Below are 25,923 nucleotides of genomic sequence, written 5' to 3' on the forward strand. Positions count from 1 at the left end.
GATCAGGATGCATCACTGAATTTAAATATCAAAAATGAACAATTGTGTTTATTGTAATATCTGAAATGCATATAAATGTTATTTATAAAAAGTTAAAAATCAATCAGATGTGTTTCTAAAATGCTTCTAAAATTTCTCATATGTCAAACTAGACATGCCAACACAAAATAATGTTAAAGCGGTTGAAATACAACATATTTAACACTACTAACTGACCAACATTTTTTTTTACAGTATAGGCATCACAATATACCAGATTTTTTTTCAGGACAGGACTTATAACTGAAGGTATAGTAGTGATGTTGCGTTTATTTTCCCCTTTCCAAGTGTGTTTTTGAGCTTTCTTCGAAAAAACAGCATCTGTGTGCAAGTCCAAGATGAACTAAGAGTATTTGATGTTATGCTGCATCTTCTTTTGTTTAAAGATAACGGTGTTGTTACTAATGCAGTATAAATCTGTTTGTTAATTGTAAACACACATGAACACATTACTGCATTGAATGACTTTGTTTTTATTCCCTAAGCTACGTTTTTATGAACTGAACATTGTATCAGTTCATGAAATCCGGTTATGTTTCGAAATACAACATATTTAACACTACTAACTTCTAAAACAAGCATAATTTAATTAAGCCTAATCAAAATATTTTTTAAATATTACAAAACTACAAAAAAATAAATAAATAAAAGCATTTGATGCAAGTTAAGTTTGAGGACAACAAAACTTTGGGGGAGAAGTCAAATTTGGGAGGAATAACCAAAAATAAATAAATAAATAAATAAATAAATAAATAAATAAATAAATAAATATATATATATATATATATATATATATATATATATATATATATATATATATATATATATATATATATATATATATATATTTTTTTTTTAAATGTACTTAACACTAGTAAATTCTACTTAAACAAGCACAAGCTTTCAAACAATTCAGTCAGAAGATAGTTGAGTCCAAAGACAATAGAGTTAGAGCAACTAAGGCCCTGTTTACACTAATACATTTTAATAAGTTTTGCTAAGGTTACGCCATCCTTCCACACTACGCCAAAACTTTAGAGCACCAAAACTGAGCTTTTTGTAAACACTGAACAGGCCGTTTTCATTTTAAAACACTGCTGTTCCGTGTCAGTGTGGATGGGGAAAAATAAGATATCTGAAAACAGAGGCGTGTGACCAAGTGTGAAAAAGTATGACTAAGAAACCAAAAACAAGACTTTTCTGCAAAATCACAACCTCTGTAATAAGACCTTTTTTTTTTTTTTTTTTTTTTTTGCTTTATTTAGAGCACATTTAAAAACAACAGATGTGGACCAAAGTGCTTTGCAAAAAGACCAGCATACAAAATCTATACTATATATATATATATATATATATATATATATATATATATATATATATATATATATATATATATATATATATATATATATATATATATATATATATATATATATATATATACACATATACACACATACACACACACACACACACATATATACATTGTACAAATACATATATAAATATATATAAACAAAAACCAAAAATGTGACCAAAACACAATCTCTGTAATAATTGTGGAGCACTAAAAGCACTAAATCTGAAAGCTTCACTGATCAAATCACTTCTTAACACTATAGTCTACCCTAAAAACAAATGATGCATCTACAATGCAAACATTCCTTATCATTCTACACGGATCTCTCCAACAATCATCTCATTACAGTCCTTCACAAATCCACAATGCAGTATCAGACTTCAGCCTGACTGTCTGTGTGTGTGCACAATCAATCAAGCCTACTCTGAAAATAAAAGTGTGACTAAAAAAAGACAAAAATAAGGCTTTCTGTAATACACCAAGTTTAACATTATCTAGTACTAGAGTCTACTAAAACAACCAATCAATCAATAAGAAACTGATTAAGAATCAATCAAAACAGATGTTTTTGGATTAAAATTCTGAATATTGCTAATTAAACCATTGGTAAAGTAATTCCTCTCGATCCCAGCTTGTGCATATTACATATTTGTCCATTGAACTTAGATGTGACCAAACATGAAAGATGCCTGTAATTTTATGTTTGCTGGAAGCTAAACATGTAAATGCATGTTCTTGGAAAAAAGAAGACAGTCCTGGCGTACTTCAGTGGATAAAGGGGATGACCTCTTGTCTTGCATTAGAAAAGATGACCTATTTTTTGAAAAACTAAATTCGTATCTTTTGGTCAATTCAGAAAATATTCTATGACTTTTTGGAGAATGTAGATGGTGACTCTTTTCCTGAACTGATAGACATTGAAAGTATATAGATTAAACGAATATGTTATTGCTGTATTATTTAATATTAATCTTGCTATTTATTTATTTTTCTTTTTTCTTTCAAAGTGTGTTAAGTTATTTTGAATCTATATTATTATTGCTGAAATTTTGTTTTTTTTTGCTAAACTAAAAAATTAAACCTTTTTCAATTTGTAAGACAATGTATAAAATAAAAAATGTTGTTAAAAAAAAAATAGAGCGCAAACGTGTAATTTTTAATATCTCAAATTTGGATGGGGGAAAAATGTGTTTATGAGAATACACAAGTATGTAGAAAATAAAAAAATTTCTCAACTAAACAATAAGTCTGAGGACAATAAGAGTGACTAAGAAACCAAAAAATGTGACCAAAACACAATCTCTGTAACAATTTTGGAGCACTAAAATCACTTCTTAACTCTATAATCTCCACCGCAAAAAGGTTTAAATAAACCAAACGATGCATCCATACTGCAAACATACCTTATCATTCTGCACGGATCTCTCCAACAATCATCTCAATACAGTCCCTTACAAATCCACAACGCAGTATCAGACTTCAGCCTGACTGTCTGTGTGTGTGTGTGTGTGTGTGTGTGTGTGTGTGTTAATCAAGCCTACTCTGAAAATAAAAGTGACTAAGAAACCAAAAAACACGACTTTTATATAAAATCACAATCTCTCTAATAAGTCTGAAGAATTAATTGTAATGTTTAAAACCCAATGTTATTTAAAAGTTACAAGACGGTCCTCAAATGGTTCAGATATTACCTTAAAGGGCACCTATGGTAAAAAATCTACTTTTCAAGCTGTTTGGACAGACATATGTGCATGTATGGTGTATAGACCGTCATATTGGGGTGATATAAACACACCCAGTGCTTTTTTTTTTTTTTTTAATTTAACAACATAAAAAACGGTGGACCAATTGGAGCGGTTTTCAAACCGACCGCAACGTAGGAGTGCGGTCCCCCCGCCCACCAATATTGATTGACAGGCGCGTCATTATATCCTCAGTTTGTTGATTCACGTCTGCCATTTTCAGCGCGAGTCGAAGCGATATCACTAAAGGAACACCCTAGCTCTATTTTTAGATGCGAGGCTCATTGGGCTCAACACAAGAGCAATATTCTCCACATTATCGCTCTAATCGGAATTATTGGTTGTATCTTTAGGTAGGTTTGCAAACATGTGTACTTCTCATTGAGTCTACCTTATACTTCAGCTGTTTGCATTTCTTACGATCCCAGAAGCTCCCTGTGATCTTAACTAGGAGTGTGCCATGCTTTTTAGAATTCTAAACATAGGTTTCTATCAGGGTACATACAACGGCGCAACGATTCGGGACACTTGATGTTTCTGCCGCGCCACAGAGAGTGTCTGGTGTGCCGTGTTGTGGCTTCGAGCGGCGCATCCGGTGCCTCAGTCAAAGTTAATTCAGTGTGCGTGGTTATTAGTCTCGGTGTACAAGCTCGGTACTTGAAACTAGCACACAGTTGGCTGTAAAACTGTACAAAGACACAAATGATTTTGTACTCTCTGCTTGGTCTGTGTCCGAGTCGTATATGTACGACTGATTGCTGATCCTCTCACTCCTGCTCCTTCTCTCAGTCTGCCCAAACACAGAGCGGGTGAGCGGGTGAGCTCATGGCTCCGCCCCCTTGTTATGTTGGCGGGAAGCCGAAACTAATTTACATATGAAGCAACACACCCATAAAACAGCGAACTGTGGACACGCCCCCAACATGACACTTTTTAACACATTATAATAAAAAAATCTGAATTGTGTTTTAAACTGAACCTAAACTGGCACACTCAGAAGAGCCATAATATTAATATTAAATGATAAAAAAAGAGGTAAACTATGTGCCCTTTAAGGTCGGTTACTATGTCAATCTAGGTGACCATAAGTCAAGGTGGACACCCATGACATGTGGAGTCCCACAAGGTTCAATTCAGCCACCTCTCCTGTTCAAACTTTATATGCTCCCACTAAACCAAATAATGAGAAAGAACCAAATCTCCTACCACAGTGACACTCAGATCTACGTAGCCTTACTGCCTAATGACTACAGCCCCATTGACACCCTCTGCCAATGCATTGATAAAATTAACAGTTGGATGTGCCAAAACTTTCTTCAGTTAAACAAAGAGAAAACTGAAGTCATTGCGTTTGCGAACAGAGATGAGGATCTCATGGTGAATGTGTACCTTGGCTTTAAGGGTCAAACAACAAAAAATAAGGAATCTTGGTTTTGTTCTGGAGTCAGATATGAATTTCAGCAGTCATGCCAAAGCAGTAAGTACAACAAATCAGCATACGATCATCTCAAAAACATTGCAATCACAAAAACATTGTTTCCAGTGAGGACTTAGAGAAACTCGTTCTGCTTTTACAGAGTATATACAGGAATCAGAGAGTGACATTTTTAAGACTCTTACCATACATTTTAAGACCCTTAAACCACTTTAAGTTTCAACAAGAAACACTGGTGAGATTTAAACAGTATATTTACTAAATATTAATGTAACTAATTCAAAACTAAAACATTATTCATATACTGAATACAAATCTATTAAATCTAGCTAATTCAGCAGGTTGGCGCCTATGGAACTGCAGAAATAACTGCGTTGCCTTGATTACTGGAGTAAACAAAGCAGCATGATGTCAAAAGATTTTATCGATTTCGTAAACTACACAGCATCCTGATATTTGCAGATTTAATTCAGGCAAACTTTATCATACAACCATACATTGCATAATCAAAAACGATAGAAAATTTTATACCTTGCAAAACAGCATTTAAGACTTTAAGGGCCTTAAAATTCTCTACATTGATTTATTAACTTTTAATACTTTAAGACACCGTGGACACCCTGTTTTATCAGCAGCAGGGTGGATTACTGTGATGGCCTCCTCACTGGCCTTCCCAAAAAGACAGTCAGACAGTTGCAGCTCAACTAGGACGCTGCTGCCAGGATTCTGACCAGAACCAGGAAATCAGAGCACATCAAACCTGTCCTCAGGTCTTTACACTGGCTCCCAGTTACATTCAGAATAGATTTTAAAGTATTATTACTGATTTATAAATCACTAAATAGCCTAGGACCTCAATACATTACAGATATGCTCACTGAATACAAACCCAACAGATCACTCAGATCTTTAGGATCAAATGAACTAGAAATTCCAAGAGTTCAGTCAAAGCAGGGTGAATCGGCTTTCAGCTACTACGCCCCTCACTGCTGGAATCAGCTTCCAGAAATGATCAGATGTGCTCCAACATTAGGCACGTTCATATCCAGACTGAAAACACATTCGTTTAGCTCTGCCTTAATGAATGAGCACTGTGCTACATCCCACAGATCGCACTTTTATGTCTTTTTGTTTTCTTTTTCATTCTTTTAAAACCCGTTTTAACAAATTTTAATCTGTTTTAATTCACTTTATTTGTTTTATTTCTCTTATACTTGTCTCTTTTATTCATGTTTATGTAAAGCACTTTGAATTGCCACGGTGTATGAAATGTGCTATATAAATAAACTTGCCTTGCCTTACAAATGGTTTTCTATACAACAGAATTTTCCCGCCATTTCCTCCATTGTAAATATGTAGGGTACAATCGTATTTTTATATCTCAAAAGAAAACAAAAAAGGGCTACATCAAGTAAATTAAAAAATACACCAAGTTCAACACTATCTAGTACTAACATCTACTAAAACAACCACAATCAATCAATATGAAACTGATTAAGAATAAAAACAGATATGACTTTTCTTCAAATAGGACAATGAGTGACTAAGAAACCAAAAAATGTGACCAAAACACAATTTCTGTAATAATTTGTGCAGTAAAATCACTAAATCTGAAAGATTCACTTATAAAATCACTTCCTAACACTATTTAATGCACCTTAAAATGCCTTAAAACACCAAACCATGGATCCACACCATGAACATACCCTATCATTCTGCACCGATCTCTCTAACAATCATCTCATTACAGTCCTTCACAAATCCACAATGCAGTATCAGCCTTCAGCCTGACTGTCTGTGTGCATGTATGTGTGTGTGTGTTTGCACAATCAATCAAGCCTATGTGAAATAAGTGTGACTAAGAGACTAAGACCTCAATAATAAGTCTCTAATGAGTCTGAAGAATTGATTGTAATGTTTAAAACACAATGTTATTTAAAAGTTACAAGCAGAGTTAGTATTACAAATGGTTCTATACAATAATACAATTTTCCTGCCATTTCCTCCATTGTAAATATGTAGGGTACAATTGTATTTTTTATTATCTCAAATTTAGATGGGGAAAAATGCGTTTAAGAGGTTAAAATATGCTAGTGCTAACGTCTACCAAAACAAAATATTAAATTTCTTAACTTAACAATAAGTCTGAGGACAATAAGAGTGACTAAGAAACCAAAAATGTGACCAAAACACAATCTCTGTAACAATTGTGGAGCACTAAAACCACTAAATCTGAAAGCTTCACTTATAAAATCACTTCTTAACACTATAGTCTACCCTAAAAATCTTTATAAAAACAAACAAACGATGCATACCGCAAACATACCTTATCATTCTGCATAGATCTCTTCAACAATCATCTCATTACGATCCTTCACAAATCCACAATGCAGTATCAGCCGGACTGTGTGTGTGTGTGTGTGATGCAGCGTCTCCACCCTCTGTGCTGTCCTTAATGGCAAGGTTATCTTACACCGTGCAAACATTAAAGAGTGAAACCCAACCCTCCGCCCCTCCCACTGGACCTCAGATTGCGTTTATAGCTAGCTGAAGCCACGCTAAGCCAGATTAGCACACTGGCCTGTTTCTGTAGTGCGTTTTTAAGTCTCACACACACATACTGTATATATAGAGAGAGATACGTGATGGGACTCAAACATCTATAACACACACCGCATGGAATCACTGTTGCCAAGGGTAACAGTGTTGCTGATGCTGATGCTGAGGCGAAACCAGAAACCTCCAGCATGAGATTTCAGCTCTGAGGGGAATATTGACAGATTTTTTTTGTTTTTTTGGCCGGATGCTGCTTACTTCATCTGTTTTCTTGCAAAGTGCAACTGAATGCGATCCTGAAATCTCCTAATGTATAATAGATATGAGAATGGCCATAGGATACTACTGTTTAATGCATAAAACACTCAGTTTTAGATCTGTTAACTAATCTGTAAATAATATAATCAAAAGCAGCTGTTTTGTAATATTAAAGCAACATTACTATTAAATAAAAGATATTGCAAAATACATAATTGTTTTAATATATGATGTTTAAATATAATAATATTTATGTTGTAATGTTAAAATAATTTTACTATTAAATAATAGACATTGTGAAATACATACATATAAACTACCTGACAAAAGTCTTGTCATCAATCCCAGTTGTAAGAGAACAAATTATAGCTTGACTTCTAGTTGATCATTTGGAAAAGTGGCAGAAGGTAGAATTTTCAGTTGAATCATCTGTTGAACTGCATCCCAATCATCACAAATACTGCAGAACACCTATCCGCATGGACCCAATATTCACAGAAATCAGTCAAGTTTGGTGAAGGACAAATCATGGTTTGAGGTTACATTCAGTATGGGGGAGAGATCTGCAGAGTGGATGACAACATCAACAGCCTGAGGTATCAAGACATTTGTGCTGCCCATTACATTACAAACCACAGGAGAGGGCCAATTCTTCAGCAGAATAGCGCTCCTTCTCATACTTGAGCCTCCACATCAAAGTTCCTGAAAGCAAAGAAGGTCAAGGTGCTCCAGGATTGGCCAGCCCAGTCACCAGATATAAACATTATTGAGCATGTCTGGGGTAAGATGAAGGAGGAGGCATTGAAGATGAATCCAAAGAATCTTGATGAGCTCTGGGAGTCCTGCAAGAACGCTTTCTTTGCCATTCCAGATGACTTTATTAAGTGATTTGAATCATTGCAGAGATGTCTGGATGCAGTCTTTCAAGCTCATGGAGTCAGACACAATATTCATTCTGTTTCCACTGCAGCATGACTTTATATTCTATTCTGGACATTATTTCTGTTGTTAAGTGATAAGACTTTTGTCTTTTGTCTGAGCAAAGTCAGACCTTACTGTCCTAATTAAATAATTAAAAATCAAGGCATGATCATATTTATTTTTGGTAAAATAAGCGTGATCTAGAGGCCTTTGCCTTTCATATAAGCCACTTCTGATACCAAATGATCAACTAGAAGTCGAGTTATTATTTGTTGTTCCTAAATCTTGGAAAGAGAGATATATATATACACACACACATAAATACACACACAGTTGAAGTCAGAATTATTAGCCCCCCTTTGAATTTTATTTTTCTTTTTTTAAATATTTCCCAAATGAAGTTTAACAGAGCAAGGAAATTTTCACAGTATGTCTGATAATATTTTTTCTTCTGGAGAAAGTCTTATTTGTTTTATTTCGGCAAGAATAAAAGCAGTTTAATTTTTTAAGAACCATTTTAAGGTAAAAATTATTAGCCCCATTAAACGATATATTTTTTCGGTAGTCTACAGATCCATCGATATAGAATAACTTGCCTAATTACCCTAACCTGCCTAGTTAACCTTATTAACCTAGTTAATCCTTTAAATGTCACTTTAAGCTGTATAGAAGTGTCTTGAAGAATATCTAGCCAAGTATTATTTACTGTCATCATGGCAAAGATAAAATAAATCAGTTATTAGAAATGAGTTACTAAAACAATTATGTTTAGAAATGTGTTGGAAAAAAAAATCTTCTCTACGTTAAACAAAAATTGGGGAATAAATAAACAGGGGGGCTAAAAAGTCGGGGGCTAATAACTCTGACTTTAACTGTATATATAAATACATAAAAACATTTCTATGCATCATTAATAATATATATTATATTTTATTTAATCTATCTCAATAAAAATATATTTTAATGATGTACTTTACAGTCTCTATTATTTTTTTTATATTATTTAACATTTTGCATTTTGTTTTTATACATCAATATTTGTACAAAGTAGAAAGTATGATTAAATAAATGTTTTGCAGTTTTAATATAAAATGTACTCACTATTTACTCAACCAAATGAACCCAAACCATTATGAGTTTCTTTCTTTATTAAATTTCCCATTGAATTGTATGTTATTAACGTCTAGCTCTTCCCCAACCCTACATCCAACCGTCACAGTAATGTAAAAACAGTAGTTGTACAGAGTATTATTTATCTTATTTATTAAATTAATGGAATGGAAATTCCAATAGACCAATTACCAACCTACATCACACATGACGTCACACGAGTCCCCGGTTGCAAAAAAAAGATAGTAAAGATTTACTTTGCAATAGTAAAGATGTCATGTGTGGCAGGTTGCCAAATTTGAAAGTCCAAAAATAGAAAACTTAACTTTTACCGTACACCACACTGCTTTTAATGCCAACTGCAGACGTCTTTGGCTAAAAGGGAGCTGAATTAAGTGATGACCTAATTAGAAATGCTTGACTCTGCAGTTCTCATGTTATATCAGGTGAGTTCACGCTATGCTGAATCATACACATCACTCGTTTTTGATTGCAGCAATGATTTCAGCAAAAACAGTTACATATGGTTAATGAAACTGCGGACACTGAATGCTCAGTATGAAACGTGAAAGTGTAAGATATTAAAGTAAACTTGGTTTTATATTCACACATTGATTCAGTGACAACTTGTGACAAACTCCCTATATTGTTTACCACGGTACTTTAAATATTCGGTCTGAAATAACCTGCAAGTGTGACGAAAACAACATTAACACTGTTTATTTGACTGTAAACAATGTTGTACTTTGCTAGTCATTGGCTGCTAATAATATTTTGCTATTTAGAGTTTGCAAATAATACTTTTATGAAATTATATTAAGGAGAAAGTCTGATGCGAATATAAAACCAACTTTACCTCTATGTGTAAGTTCACATACCCTGCCGTACAGATGAAGTTGTCTGTCAGAATGCTGTCGTTTTGCATGTTGGTGATTAATTACCCAGGCCTTATACAGTTCCATCTTATTTCCTTGTCTTTGGCTAGGCAGAACCTTGGTTTTCAGCTCTACATAGTGTTGAATCTGGTAATTATGAAGCATTATTTCTTGCACATGACCACACAGAACAACATTGTTGGCATCCAAAGACTTGTAGGCCTTTAACTTCTCTCTTGTAAAATCACTTGGAGCTTCAATGAGATTATATATTTCGGACTGGATGCTTTGTCATTTCGTCTTATCCAATATCCATTGGGAGGGTGTTATTCCAAATAGACCTGTCAGACGAACGCCACTCACGTTAATGTTAATTTTCCCGAATCACTGTGCTTATCACTGGGTGACGAGCTGTTATAATATGCTGAAAGCATTATGTTAATAATATATATATATATATATAATGTGTAATCAATATATCTTATTTATAAGACAACGACAAACTCTGTACCGCATTGGATGTTATTCCCTCGCTATAAATGCTAGCGCTCCCGATTCTTTCTGCCACCTCCCTGTGTGCGCATCCTGAATGTTTACAAACATGGTAATTGGTCTAAAGAACAACAGCATATTAAAAGTCTGTAAAATAAACTATTAAAAGTGCTGATGATTGTGATAGTAAGTGTTGCATTGTCGTCTTTAGGTTGTATCTCAGCTTTAATGCACTTTTTAAATGAATATAAAACAAAGCAGCTGCTTGCCATCGTGACATCAATAAGATCCAATGGACTGCCGATCGCTTTCACTCCAAAATGGCGGAATCCGGTGCTGTTGCGGAGCGCTGCTGTTGCAATGGAACGTTCTATTGAGTGTCGCCTCTTGATCATTCTAAGCTCTTTGTCTACACTTTACCATTGACTTCCATAGTAGAAAAAACAAATACTATTGAAGTCAATGGTTACAGGTTTTTGTATTTCTTCAAAATTATCTTCAACAGAAGAAAGAAATCAATGAAGGTTTAAAATAAGTATAAAGGATGACCGAATCTTCATTTTTGGCTGAACTCTCCCTTTAAATACATCCCACATTCAGAGCATCTGAAGACGAGAGGTTTCAGTTCATTTTTCTATATTTACAGCGTTCAGACTGTGAAGTTCCTCCAACCAGAACTGAACTGCAGATGTCAGGTCTTGCGTTTCAGTGGGTGGAAACACGCGAATAAAAAGAAACTAAACCTTTATTATACTGATTTTATATCCCTCTCACTGCCACAATATCAAGCTCTCACATGACCCAGTGAAAGTGCGGCATCTGCAGAGGGAAATATTAACCTTCACGCTTCTGTGATTACGCAAAAAAGACTGAGTCAACAAACTGATAGACAATACGCACTGGCAACAGGCCATTTGTGAACAATGAGGAAATTTTTCTGCCTTCAGCGTGCTTTTACACAGAAAACTGACTCTGTTTTTAGACTTGATGTAAAGGGTCTGCAGGGAGTCTGTATCAGGCTGATTTAATACTGCACTCAGAAAAATAACTCATTGGATAAACTCAATTTAATTGAGGGCAGGTTTTCCATCCAATAAATTTGTTTAGCACCTCACTGTAAAAAGTGATCAGTTACTTAAAGCGAGTAAACCAATAGCCTTAAAAGCAACAAGTTGACTTTATAATAATAATAATGATGATGTAAGTCAGGGGTCACCAATCTCGGTCCTGGAGGGCCGGTGTCCCTCCAGGGTTTAGCTCCAACTTGCCACAACACACCTGCTTTGGTGTTTAAAGTATACCTAGTAAAATTTGATCAGCTTGTTCAGGTGTGTTTGATTAGGGTTGGAGCTAAAATCTGCAGGACACCGGCGCTCAAGGGACAAGTTTGGTGACCCCTGATGTAAGTAAACCTATTGCACTTTGGAACTTGGAAGTTGACCTACTTTTTATAATTATGCTAATTGAACTCACTTTTTTTTTTAAGTCAACTAATCCCTTTTACAGTGTCAGACTATTTTAGCACGCCTGTTGTCAAATAATTACTGTAATTATGACAATATTACATATTTGGTGCTTTATTAAGTCTATAAAATCTACAATTATATTCTGTATTGCATTTAAAAGACACACGTATGGAGTCTGAAAGAGCAGATTTATTTTAGTTACTGTCATTTGCTAGATAAAGAAAACCTGGAAAAAAACAAATATAATAAAGGTGTATTGGAAACAAGTGATTAGTTTACTTTTATTTTTAAAAAGTGAGTACAATAAGCATAATTATAAAACTTAAGTCAACTTAACAGTTCCAGGTCACATTGGGTTTACTTGTATTATTTTTGTAAAGTCTACTTGTTGCTTTTAAGGCAATTGGTTTACTCGTTTTTAGTAACTAATCACTTTTTACAGTGCAACAAAACAAAAACTATTGACAATTAAAGGTCCAACAATTAGTTGGTCCAACATGATTTCATCAAATTCATTCATTTTCTTTTCTTTTAGTTTTGAATTGCATTTTGGCATGATCTTTTTTTCCATCAACTTTCAACTGTAAAAGGTTGGAAAAAGTGACTTTTATTGAAATTTTTTATAGTTTAAAGTATTATATATTGTCTGTGTTGGTGTTAAAACCTTGCAAAACCATGCAATAGGCTTCCAGCACGTTTTCTGTTATTTTACAGATTTATTTCTCTATATATTATTTATACTTATACTTTATAGTACTTCAAACTACTAAAATGTGAATAAAAGTCACTTTGTTAAACTGTAGAGTAGAATTTTCAACTTTAAATAGTCGACAGAGCAGAGATCAACATCCCATAATGCAATTCACAGCCGTAAATAAACACTTGTGAATCACAAAACACGGAAATTGTTAATTAACAGATTTTATTTTAGTGTACGTTTGCCTAAACCACCTTTAATTTCCCTTTCTGATACTGAACCACTCTATGTTTGCAACGCTACAGATAAACATTCGCTTTAATACGCATGCGAGTAAGTTCACACAAATACACGATTTGAACAATTTATTTAGTAAATAAGTGAATTGAAAGGGTAAAAAAAAAAAAAGTTACTTAATTATGGGTTTAGAAGCATATAACCAAATAAATGATTTAAAAATAATAAATAATAGAAATATGTATATACACTCACCGGCCACTTTATTAGGTATACCTGTGCAACTGCTTGTTAACGCAAATTTCTAATCAGCCAATCACATGGCAGCACCTCAATGCATTTAGGCGTGCATACATGGTCAAGACGATCTGCCGCAGTTCAAACCGAGCATCAGAATAGGGAAGAAAGGTGATTTAAGTGACTTTGGACATGGCATGGTTGTTGGTGCCAGACAGGCTGGTCCGAGTATTTCAGAAACTGCTGATCTACTGGGATTTTCACGCACAACCATCTCTAGGCAACAATAACTCAAATAAGCACTCGTTACAACCAAGGTCTGCAGAAGAGCATTTCTGAACATACAACACATCCAACCTTGAGGCGGATGGGCTACAGCAGCAGAAGACCACACCGGGTGCCACTCCGGTCAGCTGAGAACAGGAAACTGAGGCTACAATTCACACAGGCTCACCAACATTGGACAACAGAAGATTGGAAAAACATTGTCTGGTCTGATGAGTCTCAATTTCTGCTGCAACATTCAATGGTAGGGTCAGAATTTGGCATCAACAACATGAAAGCCTTGTATCAATGGTTCAGGCTGGTGGTGGTGGTGGTGTAATGATGCGGGTGATTTTTCTTGGCACACTTAGTACCAAATGAGTATCGTGTCAAAGACAAACTGTGGCAGTGAACTACTTAACGGTTTCTTACCAGCCTGCTCCTCCATAATGCCAGCTCTGTCATCTGGATCTGTGGTTACATTCCAGTAGGACGACATTTCTCTGAAATCAGCCGTATTATTGGAGGATGACATCATCACCGATTGAAGATTTGAGAAATGAGCCTTGGGGGAAACATCCTGAGACATCCATCCACACGTCTGTCTGAAAAACACAATTCAGAGACACTCAAAACAAGGGAAGAAAAACCAAACAACATCACGTGGAACGCAAGAAAATAATGTATGCAATAAATAAATGCAACTACAGCAGATGATATTTAAATGATCATTTTGCTACCATTTGTGCGTGAACATGTCGCACACATCAATTCAATTTGGGTATTATTTATTCAATTTAAATATGCAACTTAAAAACGGGTGAAAATAAGCATGCAAATTACTCTTTACATAACATTTTATTACTGTATTTTTATTTTGTGTGTGTGTGTGTGTGTGTGTGTGTATATATGTATATATATATGTATGTAATGTGTATGTATGTATGTATGTATGTATGTATGTATGTATGTATGTATGTATGTATGTATGTATGTATGTATGTATGTATGTATGTATGTATATATATACATTTATATATATACATACATACATACATACATACATATACATATACACATACATATACATATATACATACATACATACATACATACATACATACATACATATATATATACACACACACACACACATATGGCAAAGAATGGCAAAGAATGCATTCCTGCAGGACTCCCAGAGTTCATCAAGATTTTTTGGATTCATCGTCAATGCCTCCTCCATCTTACCCCAGACATGCTCAATAATGTTCATGTCTGGTGACTGGGCTGGCTAATCCTGGAGCTCCTTGACCTTCTTTGTTTTCAGGATCTTTGATGTGGAGGCTGAAGTATGAGAAGGAGCTCTATCCTGCTAAAGAATTTGCCCTTTCCTGTGGTCTGTAATGTAATGGGCAGCACAAATGTCTTGATACCTCAGGCTGTTGATGTTGCCATCCACTCTGCAGATCTCTCGCAAAGCTCAGTTCCACTCGAAATTGACTAAAAGCATGTACTGTAACTTCTGCAGCATGGGATGCACATCATTCATTGATGTATGTTCGAATCATTCATATTTTTTAAAAGCTTGAAAGAGCACATGCTGTTGTGTGTGTGCGCACCGCACTTAGCCTCGGACAGGCTCAGAGACAAGCGGAGCACACACATCTAACGCCATCTTAATGCGAGGACTTTAATGGTTAAATACATGCACATTTGTGTCAGAGCGCGGTGTTTAGGGATTCATATTAACCCTCATTTGTGTAATAAACAAACAAGTTGAAAATCAAAAGACACGTGAAAGAGAAAACATATCAGAGCCACACTATCTTGACTGAAGGACTTTTGTAGCTTAAGTTTTTTTCTTACAGTGAAGATGCTTAAAGCACAGTTTAATAACAGATTTAATAACTCACTTTTAATAACTGATTTCTTTTAACTTTGCTATGATGACAGCACATTATATTTGACTAGATATTTTTCAAGATACTAGTATTCAGCTTAAAGTGACATTCAAAGGCTTAATTAGGGTAATTAGGCAAGTTACTGTATAACAGTAGCTCCTTCTGCAGACAATCAAAAAATATGTATTGCTTAAAGGGGCTAATAATATTGAGCTATTAAAACAAGTTTCAAAATATTTAAATCTGCTTTTATTCTAGCCGAAATGAAACAAATAAGCCTTTCTCCAGAGGAAAAAATATTATAGGAAATACTGTTTAAAATTACAACACCATTTGAGAAATATTTATATATATATATATATATATATATATATATTTCTCAAATGGTGTTGTAATTTTTCACAGTATTTCCTATAATATATATATATAAATTCACAGGAGGGCGAATAATTTTGACTTCAGCGGATAATAGTTTGGAATAATCGTGATTACAATTATTACCAAAATAATCATGATTATGATTTTTCCCATAATCGAGCAGCCCTACCACTTACTGAATGTAACCCCAAACCATGATTTTTCTTTTACCAAACTTGACTGATGGGTTCCAATAGGTCTTCTCAATCATCACAAATACTCCAGATGCAGTTCAACAGATCGAAAGAAAAGAAAAAAAAAAATCCTTGAGACACTTTTCAAAGGATCAACTAGAATTTTGCACCATACTTTGCACATGACATAAAGAATGCACATTTTGATGCATTTTTTAAACATATTTCATTAAAAATGTGCAAATATTGAATTTAACTAAGTTGATTAAGTTGATTTCACTGATTCCATTCAAGAAGTGAAACTTGTATAATGCATTCATTGTACAGACAGTTTGATCTATTTCAAATGTTTACCTCTTTTCATTTTAAAGACAACTAATGAAATCCCCCAATTCAGTATTTCAGAAAATCAGAATATAACTGAAGACTAATACAAAGAGAAATCTTGGCCAACTGAAACGTATGAACACTTAGTAAGAAACAATGAATGAGATGTGTGCCATTTCTTGTTTAGTTCCTCGAAAATACGCCACTGCCAAGCATCTTTTTATAGACAACCAAACTTAAGGAAGTCTGCAGATTTGTTGCTTTCGATTATAAACCCCAGCCAATCAGCTGTTCCACACTCCAGCAAAACAGTTTTCCAGAGCTGAACTGTGGTCCCAGTAAAAACAATATTTCTACAATTTCTGCTTGTGTATGTTTCACACATCAATTAAACTTGGGTATTACATTTTCAATTTAATTATGCAACTTATAAAGGGTTCAAATTAGCATGCACAAATAGAACCATTTATTTTCAAAACAATGCAAAACATTGCATTGAAATTAGGGCTGAGCCATTTGGCCTAGAATCAAAATCTCGATTAATTGAAAATTTTACCTCGATAATTGTTAATGAACGATTATTTTGTTTATTTATTTATTTATTTATTTATTTAACAACTTTTGTACAGTAAATATGCTAACATCTTACAAGTGAGAGATTTTTGAATGAAGGGTGCATTACTTTTTAAAACAATTTAAGGAAACACGCATCTACTATCGATGAATATTTATTAAACGTCAATGTTAAACAACTGGAATGAAACACACATTGCCTAAAACCAACAGTCACGTTTTTCTTTTTTTTTTTTAAAAGTGAAAACAAATAACTTTACCTGTTATTTAACAATTTTTAAAAAAAATTAACAATTATATTCAATGTTAATTTTTTACTATTAAAAGTAGAAAAGCACCTGCATTTCTTCTAAATATAATAACTTTTGAATATCCTGTAAATAATATTTTAAACAGTGCATTTCTTGAATCTTCTGTAAACAAATATTTGATGTAAATAATCATTTTAATGCAATGGAAATATGCCATCTCTGGCGCAGCCACACGCCGTAGGGAAAGTAACTGGAAAAAAAATTGACCTGGAAAAATTTGATCAAAAAGTAATTGAAATCGACATTAAGAACCTATAATCGATTAATTGCCCAGTGCTAATTGAAATGGTAAATTTTAGATGATTTGCATGCACTAAAATTAACACGTCATGGACAATGCAAATTAAAATACATAAACATTGTAATTTTACATATTTCATTATCATTTTGCATATTAAATTTCAAAATTAATTTTGCTACTCATATGCTTTGATAAAATAGAACTATTTACAATTTCAACACAATGTTGACTTAAAATAAATTCTGATTGCAACAAATGAACCACGACATAAAATTTAACATTAAAATTGCAAATGGCGCATGTAATTAAATGATGTAATTTAATGTTCGCTTTTATTTTGCACCACCAAACTTTTCACATATGACATGGAGATCGCAATTTGAATACATAAATACATTGTATTCATGTACAAAATGCCATTTTACATTATTATTTTACATATTTCATTGCTGCTTTGCATATATTAACTGATTTATTTTCAATATATTAAGATTGCTACTTGTTTGCTTTCATAAAATGGAACTATTTACAATGTAAACGCATTGTTTTCCTGGAAAAAAAAAACTTGATTGCACCAAACTTTGGACATGAAGAATGCAAATTTAAAAATATTAACATGCTCCATTTCCTTTTTCACATATTACATTTCAAAGTTTATTTAGCTACTCATATTTCCTGTTAAACAGACAATTTTCCTTGGAAATGGCAGGTTCAATTACAAAACTAAAGTAAACAGTGTTTTAGGCTGATTTGAATATGAAAATAAAGAAAAGATAACAACAAATGACATGTGTGCCATTTCTCATTTGGTTCCTCGAAAATATGCCACTGCCAAGCATCTTTCAGAATTATTCACCCCCTCCCTCCCCCTGAATTTTTTTTTCTTTTTTTTTATGTTTCCCAAATTATGTTTAACAGAGCAGGGAAAATTTCACAGTATGTTTGATAATATTGTTTCTTCTGAAGAAAGTCTTATTTGTTTTATTTCAGATGGAATAAAAGCACGCCATTTTAAGGTCAATATTATTAGCCCCTTTAAGCTATATATTTTTTCGATAGTCTACAGAACAAACCATCATTATACAATAACTTGCCTAATAACCCTAACCTGCCTAGTTAACCTAATTAAGCCTTTAAAATGTCACTTTAAGCTGTATAGAAGTGTCTTGAAAAATATCTAGTCAAATATTATTTACTGTCATCATGGCAAAGATCAAATAAACCTAAAGTTATTAGAGAGGAGTTATTAAAACTATTATGTTTGGAAATGTGTTTAAAAAGTCTTCCCTCCATTGAACAGAAATTAGGGGGGGAAATATATAGAGAGGGAGGGATGGAAATATATAGAGATGGATGGATGGACGGACGGAATTAGAAAGAGATGGATGGATGGATGGACGGACGGACGGACGGATGGAATTAGAAAGAGATGGATGGATGGACGGACGGAATTAGAAAGAGATGGATGGATGGATGGATGGACGGACGGACGGAATTAGAAAGAGATGGATGGATGGATGGACGGACGGACGGAATTAGAAAGAGATGGATGGATGGATGGACGGACGGACGGAATTAGAAAGAGATGGATGGATGGATGGATGGATGGACGGACGGATTTAGAAAGAGATGGATGGATGGATGGATGGACGGACGGAATTAGAAAGAGATGGATGGACGGACGGACGGACGGAATTAGAAAGAGGTGGATGGACGGACGGACGGACGGAATTAGAAAGAGATGGACGGACGGACGGACGGAATTAGAAAGAGATGGACGGACGGACGGACGGAATTAGAAAGAGATGGACAGACGGACGGATGGAATTAGAAAGAGATGGACGGACGGACGGAATTAGAAAGAGATGGACGGACGGACGGACGGAATTAGAAAGAGATGGACGGACGGACGGAATTAGAAAGAGATGGACGGACGGACGGACGGAATTAGAAAGAGATAGATAGATAGATAGATAGATAGATAGATAGATAGACAGACAGAATTAGAAAGAGATAGATGGATGGATGGATGGATGTTGAAAACAAAAAAAAACTAAAAAAAAATTAAATAAAAAAAAAATAATAATAATCACAGGCTACAAACAGGACACAAAATATTTACTATTTAAACAGGTAGATGGGAGAGTTGGAAAGAGGAGATGTGGGCGTTGTCCAAACAATAGAAATAAAGAAAACAAAACAACCTATTCTTATGGCCCATTTTCACTGCCTTCCCTTCACTATGATAACAGAAAAATACAGCGGGTGGAGCTTGCCCCTAACTTAGTGTGTCTAACAAAAGTGATATTCAAAGCCCTTGTGTGCACACTGTATGTCGAGCGACATTCTTGTCCCACTCTCCAACCTTAGATGAGCATAAAACTGTGTGGCCACAGTTTGTGAATATAGACCATTTCAATGTTGCAATGTTATTGGCCCATGAGCATTTCCTGCTTGTTATCAAACTATTTCATAACTGTAACAAGAAGCAATTCAATCCTAAATGTTAAAACAGCTGCCATAACATTATCAATATGTGGCTCTGTTTGGATTCTCGTGAGCTGTAGAAAGTAAATATAAATCAGGAAATGTGTTGGGACCATTGTTTTTGTTTACATCCCTCAAAATGGTCTATAGTCATCCTCTAATTTACTTTTTATAATCACACCTGATAAAAACAGTCTGCAGAAACACTTTCTTTGACATTCTCCCTTTGTACTGTATGTCTCATCAGGGGTGAAGTCCTCGCTTATTAGTCACCCTCTCTACCTTATTAGCATAGACAGCCCTGAGTGAGAAGCAGCTGTCCGCCATTAGAGTTTTTACCTGCTGAATATAATGTCAGCGACTAAGTGGATTATAAATCTGGAGTTTTAGATGCACAAATGAACACCGTTGTCTCCATAGACAGCTTTTCTTCTGACCCACCTCTTTTGACATTGTCAGTTTTACGCAGAGATAACGTTAGTACTATTATGAATGACTTATGGGTCCTTCTTGAACGATTCATTTTGAACAAATCTTTTGTATGACTCAAGAACAACGAGTCCTCTCAGGGAGTGATTCGTTCATTCGCACATGTGCACATTTGAGCAGGTGGAGTAGAAGATTAGCTTCTGTTTCAGGTTCAGTTATCTATCAGGTGAGTCATTCAAAAAGATTTAATCGATTCATTTCACGAATCCTTGGTTTGAGTCGCTCGTTCACCACATGAAAGACAGAAGCCAATCATATGCAGTCAGAGCCAGAAAAAGATTTGATCCGTTCATCTCTTGAGTCATCAGTTTGAGTCATTCGTTCATCACATGGAAGACAGAAGCCAATGTTAGAGCCGGAAAAAGATTTAATCGATTAATTTCACGAATCCTTGTTTTGAGTCGCTCTTTCATCACATGAAAGACAGAAGCCAATCATATACAGTCAGAGGCAGAAAAAGATTTGATCCGTTCATCTCGAGTCATTCGTTCATCACGTGGAAGACAGAAGCCAATGTTAGAGCTGGAAAAAGATTTAATCGATTCATTTCACGAATCTTCGGTTTGAGTCGATCGTTCACCACATGAAAGACAGAAGCCAATCATATGCAGTCAGTGGCAGAAAAAGATTTGATCCGTTTATCTCTCGAGTCATCAGTTTGAGTCATTCGTTCATCACGTAGAAGACAGAAGCCAATGTTAGAGCCGGAAAAAGATTTAATCGATTAATTTCACGAATCCTTGTTTTGAGTCGCTCTTTCATCACATGAAAGACAGAAGCCAATCATATACAGTCAGAGGCAGAAAAAGATTTGATCCGTTCATCTCGAGTCATTCGTTCATCACGTGGAAGACAGAAGCCAATGTTAGAGCCGGAAAAAGATTTAATCGATTCATTTCACGAATCCTCGGTTTGAGTCGCTTATTCATCACATGAAAGACAGAAGCCAATCATACGCAGTCAGAGCCGGAAAAGGATTTGATTCGTTCATTTCGAGTCCTCTGATTTGAGTCTCTCTTTACATGTCGTCACATGATAACAAACGACTCAAAAACCAGGGGACTCGAGGGGTGAGCTAGTCATGCCTCCTTTTAGCTCAGACTGTGTGTGTTGGTTAAGCTTATATGGGACTGTCAGTGTGATGTGAACAAACCACTCAAATCAGAAAACCTGTCAGAAGAGGTGCGCGAAAATAATCATAGACAAAAGACCAGGTAAAGTATAAACGATTATTTCTCTTATAGCATTCTAGTTATGAATTGTTATGAGTTGTTTGTAGTGTGATCAATGTTTGGGCTAGTTGTAGATTTGTTTAGAAGCAACCCGTAACATTTTAATAGTATTTTAGAAAATTGAACGAAATGACTCGTTCAAGAGATTCGTTCAAGAGATAAAGATTCGTTCATCTCAATAAATGAGACTCAAAGGTCAGAGTCAGTAAAAAGATCCCAACTTCCCATCACTATCTAGAATCTGGCGCTATGCTGACACATCTCCGCTATCTTTTGAATAGAGCACAATCTCTTTAATTTAAAGCGACAGTCACCAAAACGGCACCACCTGTATTAAACTTTTCAAAGACTTATAAAACATTACTTGTGTGGTATTTTGAGCTGAAACTTCGCATACACACTCTAGGGACATCAGAGGCTTATTTAACGTCTTGCAAAAGGGGCAAAACATGCCCCCTTTAACTCTGTGATCAGTTGTTTAGGATAATATAAACAGATGATGAAGCATACTGTTAACATTCTCAATGAATTTATGCATCAAGCTTTACTGTGCATGTCACATCCACAGTACTGGAATTGCTCTTTTCCAGAGCTGAACTGTGGTGCCAGCTGAAGACGTGACTCATTTCTCCTTGGCTTGAGGTCATCGCTCATTTGGTTACAAACAAAACTAGCTTTCTTCAGTGTGTTACAGTAGGCTACATTGATTTTAACTGAGAGACCTCTGCAGCGCTGGTACGACCAGACACAGTTTGACTCTTATTTTCCTAATTAAAAGCGATAGTTCACTCAAAAATGAAAATTCTGTCATCAATTATGCAGTCTTCACTTGTTCCAGACATGTTTGGGTTACTTTCTCAACATAGGAGCAGATATTTTTGGAAGAATGTTGGAAGCATTTACTCTATTAGTTATACTATAGATGTCAATGGTATTTTTCTAAATATCTTTTTCTGTGTTGAACAGATGAAACTCAAAAAGGCTGGAAAACACTTTAGGACAGGCATGGGCAAACTCGATCCTCGAGGGCCGGTGTCCCTGCAGAGTTTTGCTCCAACACTAATCAAACACACCTGAACACCCTAATTAGTGTCTTCAAGATCACTAGAAAGCTACAAGCAGGTGTGTTTGATTAGGGTTGGAGCAAAACTATGCCCTCCAGGATCGAGTTTGACCATCCCTGCTTTAGGAAGTAGGGCTGCACAATAGGGTATATGCCGAGCTAGTATTTTTCCCATACTGATAAACTTCCGGACGGTGACCTGTTATTGTGAGGTTTTTTTCCATTTTATACGGCTCCTTTTACAGCATTGATGTTGTAATGCAATTAAAATACAATCAGTTAAATAGACTTTGGCATTCATTTAGTTGCTCAAACGCAAAACGAGACAAAAAGCCGTTTACTTGTACGTACCCATCAGAATCGGCAGGCTAGCGCAGAAGCTCCATTGAATTTACTATAAAGACATGGCGGGGGGAAATGTTATTTAATGAAGTGCTACTTGTTAAATCTGAGACCCACTTTATATCGGATATCACTCAGCCAGTGGAGATCGCTGATTTTTTTAAGGAAACAGACATTAAACGCACTGATTTTTTGAGATTAACCCAGGTTATTGGCAAATTAAAAGTCCTATTAGCATGCTTCGACATATACCCCATATATTGTTCTGGCATCAATAGTCACATCGCAGGATATGCAATGTTGAGGGATTATAGCTGATCAGCACAACAATTGAGAATACATGAGATTTGTGGAGTCATTGCAAAGTAGAACCATAACAGAGTGAAACGTCATCATTTGCATGTGTTTAAAGGCATTTCAAGAGAGTTTAAAGCATTCGTGCACAAAACAAGTATACTTGTAACTTTAGAGGAACAATTTTATTAAATTATTAATTCATTGAAGACTTTACAGTGTCATTTTTCATTTAATCAAATACTGTTTGATTCTCCGGAAACCATAAAGCGCTGTTTATTTGACTTATTTCCTTGATCTGTTGTAATTAGTCTTGATAGTAATTTGTTTATTATTTTTATACTTGATTTACACCCTTATAAAATCACCCCAATCAATCAAATCTCAAGATTTTTCCCCAAATAGATCTATTCAAGTCATCTGGTGACATCTCAATTAGAGATGCTCTGATCAGGATTTTCGCAGCTGATACTGAGTGCTGATTCCTTGTCATGATGATCAACCGATACGGAGTACCGATTCTGATGCTTCAAGCTTAATAATGCGTAAAGCCCATTTTTCCTACAAGTATGATACTTAAGTGGAGATCTCTCCTTATCTAAGAGAATAAATGAAGGATGTTGCATATAATCCCTTAAGTATGTCTCTTTCAACCATTTAGGTGTAAACATGTCATGGTTAGAAGCAGCTTTACAGAACATAATAGATAGCATAGATTTAAAATTTGGTAAAAATTAAAAAAAATTGTACCAACAATGCAATTTGGAAACATTGCAAATCATGAAAAAAGAATGAAACATCAATCTCAATCAAGAAAAAGTTTGGAGTGCATATTTACATTTACATTCAGTCATTTAGCAGACGCTTTTATCCAAAGCGACTTACAAATGAGGACAAGGAAGCAATTTACACAACTATAAGAGCAACAGTGAATAAGTGCTATAGGCAAGTTTCAGGTGTGTAAAGTCTAAGAAGCAAAGCATTAGTAATGTTTATTTTTTTTTTGAGAGAGAGAGTGTACAGTTAGTGGTATAGCCAGAGAGGCAGTTGCAGATTAGGAAGGAAAGTGGAGACTAAATAGTTGAGTTTTTAGTCGTTTCTTGAAGACAGCAAGTGACTCGGCTGTTCTGATGTAGTTAGGGAGTTCATTCCACCAACTGGGCAGATTGAATGCGAGAGTTCGGGAAAGTGATTTCTTCCCTCTTAGGGATGGAACCACGAGGCGACGTTCATTTACAGAACGCAAGTTTCTGGAGGGCACATAAATCTGCAGAAGTGAGAGCAGATAAGGAGGAGCAAAGCCAGAGGTCACTTTGTAAGCAAACATCAGAGCTTTGAATTAGATGCGAGCAGCAACTGGCAGCCAGTGCAAATGGGTGAGTAGCGGAGTGACATGTGCTCTTTTGGGTTCATCAAAGACCACTCGTGCTGCTGCGTTCTGAAGCAGCTGAAGAGGTTTGATAGAATTAGCTGGAAGCCCGGCTAGTAGAGAGTTGCAATAGTCCAGTTTGGAGAGAACAAGAGCTTGAACAATGAGTTGAGCTGCATGTTCAGATAGGATATTTGATGCATAAGTTAAAATGCACACCTATATATCCTTTACTTACTAAAAGAAAATAGTTCTACAAACTACCGTTTATTGCGATAAGTAAATTACAAGAAGTTATATAACTAAATATTCATGTTCAAAATATTATGTCAAAAACACAGAACTCATGCAGTAAATACATGCAGTAACTGCTGCATGTATAACCCAGGTGCGCATGTGCATCTTCCTCAGCTTGTAAATGCATAAACAAACATTTGTGATCGGTTCATGAGATCGGCCAGATTAGAGAGTACCGATCGAGTCTATAAATGGGATTAATCGGCCTAATCTCAATATTTATCACAATATACACAGCAGAAAAATTAAATATCGCAATGTCAGATTTTTCCAATATTGTGCAGCCCTAATAGAAAGTGTAATTATTATTTTGGGGGTTAACTATCACTTAGGAAATAAAGAAATCAGACATTATATAAAACTATGACAAAACAATATGCTTGATCTACTATTTAACATTTGGCTTTTAGACTGTTTAATAAAAACATGCTTAGAGAATTAAAAAAGTAGTATTTGTAAATGACTTTATTTTAATTTTGGGTGTGGATGTATGCAGAGTGTATTTAAATGGCTTGATGTAAACATATTTTCGTATGCTTATTGGTGCATATTTTTATTTACTTCAAGTTGTTTTGTGGAATATATTTAGAATTGTTTTATTTTTTAACTTACTTTTTTTGTCGTTTTTTAAATCTTGTTATTGCTCTGCAGTGATTTAAATAAACCTCAAATATCATAGAGTATCAAGCACTTTTGAGAATGTTTAGGTCTAACTTTATTTTAAAGTAGAGTTCTTGCTTTTAATAAACCATTGTGA

General features: G+C 34.9%; 1 protein-coding gene across 1 annotated transcript in view; it reads right to left on the reverse strand.

Annotated features, from left to right (window-relative positions):
* The window catches only part of lrrk1 (leucine-rich repeat kinase 1), a 172,664-nt gene that overhangs the window by 142,711 nt on the left and 4,030 nt on the right, over positions 1–25,923 (reverse strand). The window contains exon 2 of the mRNA XM_056462599.1: positions 14,122–14,294. Within this exon, the coding sequence (XP_056318574.1) occupies positions 14,122–14,278 (157 nt within the window). The 5' untranslated portion in view covers positions 14,279–14,294. The remainder of the gene's footprint in view (positions 1–14,121; positions 14,295–25,923) is intronic.

This window comes from Danio aesculapii, chromosome 7, assembly GCF_903798145.1.
Source record: "Danio aesculapii chromosome 7, fDanAes4.1, whole genome shotgun sequence".
NCBI classification, from domain to species: Eukaryota; Metazoa; Chordata; class Actinopteri; order Cypriniformes; family Danionidae; genus Danio; species Danio aesculapii.